Source organism: Neovison vison, chromosome 2 (assembly GCF_020171115.1).
Source record: "Neovison vison isolate M4711 chromosome 2, ASM_NN_V1, whole genome shotgun sequence".
Lineage (NCBI taxonomy): Eukaryota > Metazoa > Chordata > Mammalia > Carnivora > Mustelidae > Neogale > Neogale vison.
The window spans coordinates 93606130-93620869 of record NC_058092.1 but is presented as its reverse complement, the minus strand read 5'-3'; the positions used below and the strand labels follow the sequence as shown (position 1 = coordinate 93620869).

Here is a 14740-nt window from a genome sequence, read left to right as displayed (position 1 = left end):
ATCTTAAACCCTCTGAGAGGGAAAGAGAGAGGTTTCTTTAATCTCTGACTCAAATTCAAGAGTGAATCAACCTCCTTCCTCTCCATGCGACCTCTAAATGTGCTTAACGTCCAGCTTTTCTTTGGAGCACTATCATATCTGATTTTGACAATCTCTCCCCAGTGATTTCCTGACTTGTACTTTTCCTTAAAGACATTAGGAGGAGTTCCATGGTCTTCTGTATCAGTGCATTTTCCACCACTATTCTTGGTGGGACCTGGAGACTCCTACCCAACCTACCTTAGAGATAGACTTATCTATCGTATCTTCACTCCTTATAATCTGTACTTCTGCTGTTTCCCTGCACTTTTCTGCTTCTGCATCTTTGCATTCAGGCTATTTTCACTTTCCTCTTCTTTCCCTCTTCATTACTGCCTTATGAAATTCTATCCATTCATTAAATATTTTCTCATTCTCCTAGTATGAATTAATCTCTCTTCTCTTGTGGTAGACTGTGAGCCGCCTCCCCCAAAACCACTCTTCTCTTAATTTTCAGTAACCACACCAATTCTTTGGAGGAAGCAGCTACATATGCCTACATAAAAGACTACATTTATACACTTAAGTATACCCACATGACTAAATTTTAGCCAAAAAGACATAAATGAAATCTATATATTTCCTTCATTCTCTCTTTCACCCTGCTTCCTCAAATAAAGATGAAATGATTCTACAGTTACCTTGGACCATGAGGGTCATGCCTAGAGTAGGCCCTTGACAATTCTGTACAGCCAGCATACCAGCCATACATAACCCATTTCCTGACTTCTTTTACATTAGGAAAAAATAAATTTCTGTCTTGTTTAAGGTACTGAAAATAAATTTTTCTATTATATGCAGTTAAACCTAATCTTAATTGATATCTTTTTGAAGATGTATAAATTCTTTGGATTTCTATTATAGCACTCGGGTGTGTGCAGGGCATATACCATGCCCAGTAGAGCAAACCACTTGGCACCTAGCAGATGATGTCCATTGCACAAGATCTTGATAAATGTTCATATATGCCTACACTCATAGCTCAAACCACTTAGTTGTATTTCATTTATATCTTCACTCATAAGTGAACAAGAGTTCAAAATATTTTCACTATAATTTCTCCATAACAGTTAAATTTACTAAGTAAACCCTCTGAAGATATTTATCAAGGAGATAAAGGCAAAACTTGATAAGGGAAAAAAAAAGTAGACAGGACCTTAAATAATCACAACATTTTGCAAAGACCAGTAAGAAGATTCTCATGAGATTTCTCTATATAGACAAAGACAAGTTATTTCCATCAACAATCAAATTGGTCAGAAAGCTACACAAATCTCTCCTTCAAATACAGCAACTGCAGAATTTTAATGAATTCTGAGACTAAAACTATATTTACCATTTGTACAGCAGATGCTCTGGATATGCTTGTAATATTTCTCATACTACCATTTATATCCCACATCATTTAGGAAGCCTATTTCACCCTACATTAACTTTACATATCACATTCAAAGGAACAGGTCTAAGGTAACCTTTGGAAACAGTCTAATGTTAAACAGGTATCTTAAAATTTTATGATTTGGATTTTAATTTTTCTTTGCCCAAAACAGCAACAGCTTAAAGGAAAAAACCCTTTTCTAGGACATTCCTCTTAATATATTGACCTTATAGTTCCAAACAACAGTGAGCTATTACAATTCTATGAAATGCTAGAATCCAAATACAGAGAACAGAGCACATCAGAGCTGAGCAATGTACTAGCTGTTTGATTTGGAGCAAGTTACTTAACTTTTTTGATTTCCCCATCTTTAAAATGAAGATAGGATTACTATCTATTCAGAGAACTATTATGAGAATTTACATGAATATATTCATGGAAAACAGTTAGGAAAGAGTCTGGCACATGGAGAATATGATGTAAGTATTTCCTATCACCGTTATTATTATTAATTGAAGGCTTATAACTATTCCAAAGTCAAAATGAACTTTAAAAATTAAAAATTTCATAAATTAAGATAACCTCTATCATGTTATAGAAAATATTTATTGATGAACATTTGTTTTAATATCACAAATGGTCACAGAAGCTAAAACGATTTCTTTGAGTCATCTAACATAGACTGCTCAAAATCTTTTGATTTCATAATCTAACAGTGCTATAAAACTTGACATACACAGCACTTAGCAACAGCCATGAAATTTAAGCTCCACTTTCATGTTCTCTTCCAATTTATGCTCATCTTCCTTTCCCTTATCATGAGAAATGATTATTTGTGGATTGTTCAAAATCACCAAATACACATAATAAAGTCTATTATGAACTAAAATTAAAAATAAAAAGAGAAAGTACCTGAGACTCAAGTGGAATGAAGGAAATATTTATTTCTTTACATCTTCTTATTGACTTGGAACAAGAAGCTTTAATTTTGTTAAAGAGACTATCAGGACAAACTGAGAGAGAGGAAGAAAAATCAAAACATGTAACTCCATCTAAATTTTTATTCTTTTGAATAAATCATTTCAACATCCAAGAATTTTTATTTTTTACATATAAATTAGTGACTTTTACAAAGTAATTTACTATGAGGATGAGATAATATGTAAATATTCTTCTTCCCTTTACAGAGCAGATATTCTAGCCAAGAGGACTGTAATAGAAATTCCATTTTCTCCATTCATAGGCACCATAAGCTAAGATTATTTCCTTAAACTGCTGTTTACGCAGTAAACTAAAATTATCAGGACAGAAAATCAGGTCCAAACCCATGACTTAATAAACTTTTACAGGACTTTCAGAACTTGTTAGGAATTTATACTACTTTTCTAAATCTGCCACTAAGTGCAACCATACCACACAAATTGTTAGTTTTTTTCCTTGTATATATTACAAGAACTTCTCTAATGTCAGGAAATCCTAAGACTAATAAATTCTGGACCTTAGATTCTATTCCTTCCAAAACCACCTTTAATCTAGGTTGGAACATAACCACTGGGTTCTAGAGTCTTTTAACATTATATTCTTTAGCCTTAAGTTTCCTTAAGAGGCTTCACATTCATTAAATTTTATCAATTCCATAAACACGAATTTCTATATAATAAAATTATTTAAAGATAAATAGTATGGCATGATGCTTTTAAAATGAAAACTACTACAGGCATGAAATAAATAATAACTTACAGGAAAAACAATATACTATTTAAAATGATGAATCTCTAATAGCACAGACCAAGGCTGCACTTAGATGAATGGCACTTTCATTTTGCAGTTTTATTATGTAAGGTATAACATAAAGCAGAATTATATGTGTTTCTAGACTTCTCTGTGATTCTTTACTTTAGCTGCTTTCTATTTGAACATATGGCATGGTAAGAGAAATGTGACAGATTCTCTCCATTAATATTTGCCAAACAGATGGCAATTTCTTCATACTCTCCCAAGGGGTCTTATTTTTGATTATATAATCAAATACCCAATTAAAACTTTAATTAAAAAAATTTATCCTATCATCAGCATAAAATTTGAGGGACAGCCTTCACCACCAACCCCCTACCACTGTATACCAGCAAAACATGGCTAATTCAGAATTTAATTTTCTATCACCTTAAATGAATTAGAATATGATCTTATATCTTTAGATTCTTTCTAACCTAATAAGAATAAGCCATAAATAGAAAATCATAGTATTATAATAGTATTATAAGAAATAACTAATAATTGATAGATTTTAAACAATGAAATAATACTTCTACAAAGCTACTTACAGTCAGTGAAGTATATATATGCTGCTTTGTATTTGTTCTCAGATTTACTTGCAAAATCACGTAAAAAACAGTCTACAGACTTAAAAAAGATTAGGTGTTAATAAACATATAATCAAATACTAATTTAAATATGCTAGGTGTTTGAAATAACCAAGATTATTCTTTTTTATAATAAAACAAAATCTTAACTTTCCAAAAGTTTACTTTATAAACTGATTTTTTTTTAAAATGCTATTTTGTCTAGCCAGTAATAGTGAAAAACCTAAGTAGTAAGGTCATACGTTATGAACAGAGTAGTTTCAGCAATGAGAAGGTCCAGGAACAATTCAGTGACAGGGAAGCTAAACATAAGATTAGAAGGTAACAAATCAAGGAGTTGAGAGGCCAATGAATATACTAGAAAGGTTATCTACCTGGATAATGAAGCCATTGGCTATGATTGAAGAGGAGCTGAAGGGAGTTAACAGTGAGCTAGGAGTAAAACTGGCAAGGGATAATGAAAGACCCAGAGGTTGGGAAATGACTGCAAGGAGAAGGAATGGCAAGTAATACAATCTGGTAGTTCTTACATGCCTCAGTGCTGATAATTTTACTTATTTATTTATTTTTTTTAGTGTTGGTAGTTTTAAAGATACAATGGTTTGGCAGCAAAAATGAAGAATTTAGAATTTAATGCTCTCTCCTCCATCTGTTCCGTTATCTCCTTCTGAAGTCCTAGAACTATTTCTGTTAGAACTCATGGCTCTATACAGCAAGCCTCTTATCTTTCCCCCATAATTTCCATGACTTATTTTTTTTTTTTGCTTTGAGATGTTCCATTTTGACCTTCTAGGCTACTAATTCAAATTTCAATGATAATTATTCTTTTCTGCAATTAACTGTTCAAATGAGAAATCACATTTTTGAACTTCAGGAAGTTTTTTATGTGCTATACTAAACTCTCCTTATGCATATTATTTTTCTGTTCAGGTCATCATTTTTCTCTCCAAGCAGCTATATTTTGTAAGGTGTGTATTCTCTTCATTCTTACTGAACTTCTTCTCTCTAACAGCTTGACCCACTAAGATGTGTCAGTGCTTTCCTTTGTCAGTTCACTGGAGGCTTAGATTTATTGTTGGAGAATCCTAAATAAAGGCAGTTCCACAAAAGGAGGAAGGCAAAAAGATTTCCCCTCTTGAGGGCTATAGGTATATAAGCAAACAAACCACCAGGGCTTCTCTTTTTCACCAACCAACCTTTCCCTTGGGGTCCAGAAAATCTCTTAGAGCCAAACTCTTCTGAAATCTGTTATTTTATGACCCCTGGTTGGGAATACTCTGATGCTGGTCTCCAGGGGCTCACCTAGCCACTGAGGAAGAAAGTCTCTCACTAGGTTTCTCCACTAGTGCCCAATGAGCCTAAGCCCTCACTGGTACGCACATAGGACACAGTAACTGACTAAGAACTGAAACAGAAACTGGAGTTGGTTATAGTAGAAAAAGGAGCAACATTCAGGTATCATTTTCTCTGAGTCTTTTGCTCCTTTACTAAATACACAATTTTGTATCCCCTTTCTGTCACTTAACAATAAAAATGAACAATTACCTAAAGCACTAAAATTTCCTAGAAATCTCATTTCCAATGGCCACATAGTCTTCCATACAATTATCTGTTATTGCTAAGAATTAGCATTAGGATATAAAATGTCACTAAAACCTACTAGCAGCCAGAGGCACCTGGGTGGCTCAGTCAGTTAAGCATGACTCTTGGTTTTGGCTCAGGTTGTGACCTCAGGGTCCTGAAGTCAAGCCTCACATCAGGCTCCCTGTTCAGTGCAGAATCTGCTTGAGTTTCTCTCTCCCTCTCCCTCTGCCCCTCCTTCCCATTCTCTCTCTCTCTAAAATAAATAAATGAATCTTTAAAAAAAAGAAAAAACACCAGTAACAAATATGCAGAGACTAAACAGTGAATATCTGGTTTTCCTTCCTGCTGTCTAACTGAATCAGAAGAAATGAAACTGGAATTGCTAATCTAACATTCTGAGTTGGAATAAGCCAAAGGACGTACTGGAAAATTCATTCTCAGATGCTGCAGAGAAAAAGGAATCTGGTATTTACTTAGATCTAAAAGTTTGGCTTTAGGTATGAGCTCAATCACTGATCATAAACTGAGATGTTCCTTTGACATGCAAAATTTATTTACATACACGATTATATGCATAAATACATGTGTGCATATGTATAAATAAATGTATGCCATAGAGAAGTCACTAAGATAAAGGATTAATCCAAGATTGTTTCTTTTATGTACATTTCTGTCATCCCAAAAAATATGACTGCACAGGAACATCACTGAGTAACAAATTACTCAAAGAAACGCTACTGTTTTATACAATTAAATTCTGCTTTCATATATGGTGGGAGGGGAGAGAATTCTTTCACTTATATATATTCACATTGAGAAGAGTGCAAATGAAACAATTTTCTAACATAGAAAAACTTTTCCTAAGCAAACTAGTTTATGGCACTATTTTTCTAATAAAGAATGTTTCATTTGAATTTTCTATGAGAAAATGAGGTCAATGGTAAATGATGAACATAACTTTTAAAGATTCAAAATACTGGGCGCCTGGGTGGCTCAGTGGGTTAAAGCCTCTGCCTTCAGCTCAGATCATGATCCCAGGGTCCTGGGATTGAGCCCTGCATCAGGCTCTCTGCTCAGCAGGGAGCCTGCTCCCTCCTCTCTCTCTGCCTGCCTCTCTGCCTACTTGTGATCTCTGTCAAATAAATAAATAAAATCTTAAAAAAAAAAAAAGATTCAAAATACTCACCTTTGATGTTGGAGAGAGAAAATAAAGAGCTTTCATTTGTCTGACAGGTTCTCGATTCTTATAAATATTCTCCACAACTAATAAAAAAAAGTAATTTTATAAAACCAAACACTGGAAACAATTTTAAAATAAGCTTTACTTCTTATTTCTAATAGGGAAACACATTCAAATATACTTGGTTTAACATTTTCTTTGCCTCCATCTGATAAATCAAAAAATCCCCAAAATGTAGGGATGCCTGAGTGACTCAGTCAGTTAGGCGTCCAACTTTTGATTTTGGCTCAGGTCATGATCTCAGGGTCTGGGGATTGAATCCCACATAAGGCTCCATGCTCAGCACAGAGTCTGCTTGTCCCTCTCCCTTCTGCTCTGTCACTTGTACCCTCTCTCTCTCTAAAATACAAAAAAGAAATAAAATCTTTTAAAAAAGTACCAAAATGTACCTTCCCTAAAATGAAACTCTGGTCTAAGTGCTCATCATGAGAAAAAAAAGATAAAGCAGCTATTTCATAGTTGGGTCTACCAGCATAAGCAAGCAACATGCCATGAAGCAAGCAAGAAAAATACAGTAAAAATTAAAATATGTATTCCTTTTTTAAAATATTTTACTATAATAGCAATATGATACCAGATATTTGGTTAAGCACTTAACATGAATTATCTGTTAAACCTTATAGTAAGCTTTATATAACAAACCTTTAAGTTAATTATTTTACAAATGAGGAAACTGAGGCTTGAAGTTGTTAAGTAACTTGTCGAAGTTACACAGCTAGAAAGTAGAACAGGTAAGATTCCAACCCAGATCTGTTTGACTCCAGAATCCAAGTTTTAACTACAAATATTCTTCAAATAAACTCCTAATTAACTTATTCTTTTAAAACTATGCAATATTGATAAAGTATTTTTAATAATGAAATATCAAAATTTACTCAATTATAGTTTTATTATTGAAATTAAGAGGTTCATAAAATTAACTTATGTGAAAAAAAGAAAATTTAAAACTAGTAAACTCAAAATTGTCAAATTAACTGTTAAAGCTATATTAAAAAAAAATACAAAAAACTGAAGTATCATTCCACAAATCAAGAGAACCATCTTTTAAGACTAAAGCTGTCAAGAGTCCCAGAAAGAATTAAAAAGATTAAACTTGGGGCACCTGGGTGGCTAAGTCAGTTGAGCATCCAACTCTTGATTTTGTCTTAGGTCATGATCTCAGGGTTATGGGATCAAGCCCTGTGTGGGGCTCCGTGCTCAGTGGGGTATGCTTGAGACTCTCTCTCCCTCTGCCACCTCCAACTTACATGCAAGCACACTCTCTCTAAATAAAATAAATAGGTATGCCTGGGTGGCTTAGTCTGTTAAACGTCTGCCTTTGGCTCAGGTCATGATCCCAGGGTCTTGGGATGGAGTCCTGCAATAGGTGCCCTGCTCAGCGGGAAGTCTGCTTCTCCCTCTGCCTGCTGCTCACCCTGCTTGTGCTCTCTCTCTGACAAATAAATAAAATCTTATAAATAAATAAATGAAGTCTTATAAAGAAAGAAAGAAAGGAAGGAAGAAAGAAAAAAAGATAGATAGATTACTCTGACAGGGAGATTACTCTGATAGGGAGGCTACTTTTGGGACTTCTCTGGTAAATTTGGTGATTGATCTTTTTCCTCCCTACATTTATACTAGTAAAGTACAGGTTTATCATAGCTTCTATTAGGATGTCAAATAAGGTTTCCAAGGGTATATTTAGTTTTATCTCCAATCCTAACAATTGTAATTTCAACTTTAAAAGATTAAGGTTAGTGGAGCACCTGGGTAGCTCAGTGGGTTAAGCCTCTGCCTTTGGCTCAGGTCATGGTATCAGAGTCTTGGGATCAAGCCCCGAATAGGGCTCTCTGCTCAGCAGGGAGCCTGCTTCCCCCTTTCCTTCTGCCTGCCTCTCTACTTGTGATCAGTCTCTCTGTTAAATAAATAAGTTTAAAATCTTAAAAAGAAAAAAGAAAAAGATTAAGGTTGGGGTGCCTGGGTGGCACAGTCAGTTAAGCAACCAACTCTTGGTTTCAGCTTGGGTAGTGAACTTGGAGTTGTGAGATCAGGCCCTGAAACTGGTTTCACGTTGAGTCTGCTTCAGATTTTCCCTCTCTTTCCCTCTGTCCCTCCTGCTTGTGCTCTTTCTCTCTCTCAAATAAATCTTAAAAGAAAAAAAGAGATCAAGGTTAAATCTTATAAACTTTTTATTGCTTAACCCTCAAAATGAAGTGTCTTACAGTCATCTTATGCTGCATATATTATGTTTGGTGAGTAATGTACATGTTAAAATGTGAAAATACTATGATATGATTTTGAAAATATTCTTAAATATCTGGTTATTAATAGCACAAAGTGCCACTTCTTTAATTCCTGGAAAATGGGTATCTATTAAGAGATTTTTTAAAAAGATTTTTATAATTATTCCTATAACAGTGACAAGGAATAATTTAACTCCCAGTCTATTTTTTAAGGATTTTACTTAGCTTTACTTTATTTTTTAAGGATTTTACTTAGCTTTACTCTTCATTGACGTAGCATCCTACATTCATTTTTTCTCATCAATTTTTTAAAACTTCTAAGACACTACTGAATATTTTAATGAAATGACCTGAATGATGATAGAAAGTATGATCACTGAACCCGCAATGCCAAGTTTAATTGAGGGAATCTCAATTTGAGAGCCCATGTGGGACTCACAAGGAATGTGCAAGTTCAAGTTGGTAGATATTATGATGATTAAACCACAGCAAACTGAGGTGACAGCAGAGGATATAAGAAAGCAATGTGCCCCATGATAAACAGTCCTTATGAAATGCTTCTCAAAAAAAAAAGCATTCTGTGGTCAAATTATTAAAAAACTGAGTACTACACCTAAACCCAGGGGAATCCATATATCTGATAGCATATAAAAAAAAACCTCTGGAAAGTCCCAAACTTACTTGGCAACAGAATCTTTTCCTTGAAGAGTATCTATGAACACTGAACATACAGTAAGAACAATGGTCTACAAAAATTCAATAAAACTTTACAGTGCAAAACTGTTCTGTAGCTTCACAGCTTTTATTCACATTAACAAATGCTTCTCACTCTAGTTGCAAAACAAAATGACCTCTGGAAACTTAAAAAACTTCGTGGCTTAATCAATATTACATTTGTCCAACAGTAGAAAAATCAAGGCTTTAATCCACTGAGAAGACCATAAATACAATAAAGACAAACAAATATATATTACAAATTAGGTTATTACAAATATATAATAATAAAATATTTTATGTTAAAGATCTGACATATAAATATCAAAATAAACATAATAAAAACTTTCAGATAATCCTCCCGCTATATACAATGCTCAGGTTTTCTTGAAAATACTGGTGTAGGGGCATGTGGGTGGCTCAGTGGGTTAAGCCTTGGCCTTCAGCTCAGGTCATGATCTCAGGGTCCTGGGAACCAGTCCCACATCAGGGTCTCTGCTCAGTGGGGAGCCTGCTTCCCCTCTCTCTCTGCCTGTCTCTCTGCCTACCTGTGATCTCTCTCTGTCAAATAAATAAATAAAATTAAAAAAAAAAAAAAAGAAAATACTGGTGTACATTTGAACCTCACAAGTAGCAGTGACAGAGGGTACACATTCTACATTAAATTCCAAAATATAAAATAATTATATTTGACTTTTTAAAAAATTTTATTTATTTGAGAGAGCTAGAAAGAGCGAGCACATATGGAGGGGAAGGGAGAAGCAGACTTCCTGCTGGGCAGGGAACCCGACAGAGGGCCCGATCCCAGAACCCTGGGATCATGACCTGAGCTAAAGGCAAATACTTAATGAACTGAGCCACCCAGGCACCCCTATATTAAACTTTGAGCCTCAGTTTCCTCATTACCAGTGAGGGTATTTAAAATCTCTTTAAAGGGTTGCCATGGATCATACAAAACCATTATCAAATATATAACAGTTAAAAATTTCAGTAACAAACTCAACAAGGCACCTGACTTAGTTTTGGTCAGGGCACTGAATTATAATCTCCACTAAAGAAAACTTCCAAGGGTTATTCTTTTTTTTTTTTTTTTAATTTATTTTTTATTTATTTTCAGCATAACAGTATTCATTATTTTTGCACCACATCAGTGCTCCATGCAATCCGTGCCCTCTATAATAATATAATATAATCTGACCTCCCACCCCCTGCCCCTTCAAAACCCTCAGATTGTTTTTCAGAGTCCACAGTCTCTCATGGTTCACCTCCCCTTCCAATTTCCCCCAACTCCCTTTCCTTCTCTAACTCCCCATGTCCTCCATGCTATTTGTTATGCTCCACAAATAAGTGAAACCATATCTTATTGGTTTCTTCCTGTGTATATTAGTCCTTGCATAAGATCCATGGTTAAAAGCCAACTGTCATGTCATGAGTAATAGTTCTAGAAAGTTGTTTTCTAAAGCTTCATGTGGCATTGAACTTTACATTTTTCACTAGACTGCAAAGGGAAAAGGAAAGAAGAAAATATTAATAATGCAGAAAGAGACTAAGGCAAAAGAATAAAAGTATGTTGTAGATAATGTTCAAACTTCATGTAAAGGCAGTACTCAGGAGAGCAGGGCATGGAGCTAAGAAAGTATGAAGGGAGTGGAGTCATAATGGGTCCTAGGGAGGCAAGAATTGAGCCCCAGGGAGAATATTATTAGCAGAGTAATAGGGACACGAATGTGCCAACAGTTCCAGAAGGAGAACTGCATTGAATGGATCTCTGCCTCTCAGAAAATGTAAGTGATAAAAGCATGGAGATTTAGTTAAACTTTCAGTTTGTACATGTCATTTCTTGAATTAATTTCTGAATTTTTCTTCTTCCTCACCTTTTCTCTACTTTGTGTTAAAATCATTTGCAAAAAGGGATTATTTTCTATGCAATATGGCATAGTTCCCAGACACACTGAGTACTATAGGCTAAGGCTTACACAGTAGGATTTTCTTTTTTTTTTTAATTAATTATTTTCAGAAAAACAGTATTCATTATTTTTTCACCACACCCAGTGCTCCATGCAATCCGTGCCCTCTATAATGCCCACCACCTGGTACCCCAACCTCCCAACCACCCCGCCACTTCAAACCCCTCAGATTGTTTTTCAGAGCGCCAAGGGTTATTCTGAAGATCCACAGAGAAAAGAATGTCCAGTGAATAAAACATAACCCCCTCAGAAACACAATGACTAAATAAAATTTATTAATACTTCAAACTTCCCCAATCACAATAAATAAAGTTTTGATGATGAGTATTGGTAACACTTACCAGTTATACCCTCTGCTAGAAGATCTGTCATTTTACAACATGATGCCAAAAGCTTAGTGGTAAAGTCATCTAAAAGCATGATCTTAAAATGAATATAAATTAAGAAAGTATAAGGACTTGATTGCCAAGAATTCACAAAACACAGAATACATTAAACCCACTCAAATATAGACCTTATATTACATAAAATGAAAATATTAGGACAGCAGGCAAAATTATCTCAACTCACCTTTTAACTTGTATGACCTGGAGATTTATTTTCTCAATATACATACATATAATATCATAATAAGTAAGCAAATAGAAACATTTCCATTTTAAAGAAGAGAACTTGTTTTATTTTTGATAACTTGTTCATTTTAAATTTATCTTGTGTTTAACATCAAATTTTCTTAAAATTATAAAATTCCACTTCTGGAATAATAAATATTCCAGGTGCTATGCTAATCATTTGCCATGGATTAATTCATTAATCTTTACAACCACACCATGAGGTAATACTATCCCTATTTTATAAACATGGAACAGAGAGATCAAGTAATTTATCCAAGTGGTGAAGCTGGAATTTGAACGCAATCAGTACAGTTCCAGACTACACCGTTATAGAAGTATAATAAGGACAGTATATTGATGTCCTCAATTAAAGGGCAAAATATGCAAATTTTACCTTCCATTCGCCTTCTTTCTTGCAGTCATCAAACACTGTTGCTTTTATCTCTGCCAAAAAAAAAAATTTATGAATCTTAATCAACAGCTAGAAAAAGAGTAATAGAGTAACCACTCAAAAACAACTATATCAAAATCATTGGGAAAGTATCCAATTGAAAATCTGTTAACCTACATAAAAAGTATAGATACTTGTTAAATTCTAAGTAAAAATCCAATTATTGTTAATACCTAACATTTATCAATGTATTTTTAGAGAGACAGCATGCATTCATACCCAACTGGGGGAGGGGCAGAGGAAAAGAGAACCTCAAGCAGACTCCCTCCTCACTCCCCCATGCCTGAGCTGAGGAACCCAACTGGGGACTCCATCCCACGACATTCAGATCAGACCTGAGCCAAAATAAAGATTGGGACACTCAAATGACTGAGTCACCCCGGTGCCCCCTACTTATATTTAAACTGTAATATGTTTTTAAACTTTTGTGAATAAAAGTATTATGAAAGGGTGTCTGGGTTGCTTAGTTGGTTAAGAGACTGCCTTCAGCTCAAGTCACAATCCTTGAGTCCCAGGACCAAGTCCCACATTGGGCTTCCTGCTCGGCAGGGAGTCTGCTTCTCCCGCTGACCTCCCTCCTCTCACTCACTCTCTCTCAAATAAATAAATAAAATCTTAAAAGAATAGTATTATGAAAGGCTAATATACTTAAGAATATACTTCAGTATGTAAATATATCTGGAAAATATTTCTGAAACTATTAACTAATTTACTTTCTCCTATTCTACTTAAATTCCAAGTAAATAAGATGAAAACAAAACTCATAGGAAAATCCCATTACTAAATTATATCTGACAATTGAAACTAGTTACTTTTCTTCCTGGTTTACTGCATTACAATTTTCAACAATTTATATTATAGCACTAGATACAAATATTCAGTCTTCATTTATAATCAATAAATATTTACATGTTCCTTTCAATGATACTCAAAATCTAAATATATTTTTTAAATTAGTTCACTGATTTACAAAAATTTTTTCTTATATATTAAATAATACATAGGCAATTCATACAAATATCTATTGTTCACTTCATAATAAGCAATTCCCCACATTTAATGTTTCGTTAATTTTCAATTTTTTTTTAAAGATTTTATTTATTTATTTGAGAGACAGACAGTGAATGAGAGATAGCATGAGAGGGGAGGTCAGAGGGAGAAACTTGTGGAGTTGAGAGCTCAATGCAGGACTCAATCCCGGGACTCCGGGATCATGACCTTAGCCAAAGGCAGTTGCTTAACCAACTGAGTGACCCAGGCGCCCAATTTTCAATTCTGAAAATAAAAAGTGGTATGTAATAAATAAAATAGAATTAAAATATAAATTATTGTAACTTCTAATTTCACTAATTCCTGGTATGAGATGTTTATATAATTCATTTGAACTTTTCTAATTTATATTTAAGTTAATGCTTGTAGATATATACCATCAATTTTTGGCATCACATTAAAAAGTGAAATATTCAAGCAGGGTGTATTTAATAAGGATTTACTAAATCTCATCATAACAAGTGTGATCTGGAAGGTTTTACTGTAATTGGGAAGGCCTGACAGTGTTTAAGGAATACTAGTTAACGTGCTTAGATATGTTTGCTAGGAAGATTATAGTAATAAGTGAGAATAATGGCAAAAGCCTAGAATGTTGAATGCTAGTTTAAGCCTAAAGCACTGATTTCCTCTACTCTATAGGCAGAGATGAGGATTTTCTCAGGCAGAGTTCAGACACTAAAATATTATGCTACTTCCCTTTCTAAGCTTGCTTTATTTCTATATACCTTAAGTTGAAAATCAAAGAAACAAATGCTCATGGAATTTATGATGGAACAGATTGAAGACTTCCCTTGGAAGAACTCATCTCATTATAATCTTTAGAACCATAGAAACTACACTGTTTCTATACTGCAACTAGTTACATGTCACTATTGAGCACTTAAAATTTGGCTAGCCCCTGAACTGGGATGTCCTGGAAGTATAAAACACACAACAGATTTCAAAGACGTAGTACTAAAAAAGAAATGGGGGGGGCGCCTGGGTGGCTCGGTGGGTTGGGCCTCGGCCTTCGGCTCAGGTCATGGTCTCATGGTCTCAAGGTCCTGGGATGGAGCCCCGCATCAGGCTCTCTGCTCGGA

At 34.5% G+C, this 14740-nt stretch overlaps 1 protein-coding gene across 1 annotated transcript in view; it reads right to left on the bottom strand.

The window, feature by feature from the left end:
* The window catches only part of STXBP3 (syntaxin binding protein 3), a 56278-nt gene that overhangs the window by 29647 nt on the left and 11891 nt on the right, over nucleotides 1-14740 (bottom strand). Inside the window, exons 2-6 of the mRNA XM_044238810.1 lie at nucleotides 12555-12604; nucleotides 11888-11969; nucleotides 6590-6666; nucleotides 3781-3859; nucleotides 2369-2469 (exon numbers count right to left, since the gene is read on the bottom strand). Of these exons, the coding sequence (XP_044094745.1) occupies nucleotides 2369-2469; nucleotides 3781-3859; nucleotides 6590-6666; nucleotides 11888-11969; nucleotides 12555-12604 (389 nt within the window). The remainder of the gene's footprint in view (nucleotides 1-2368; nucleotides 2470-3780; nucleotides 3860-6589; nucleotides 6667-11887; nucleotides 11970-12554; nucleotides 12605-14740) is intronic.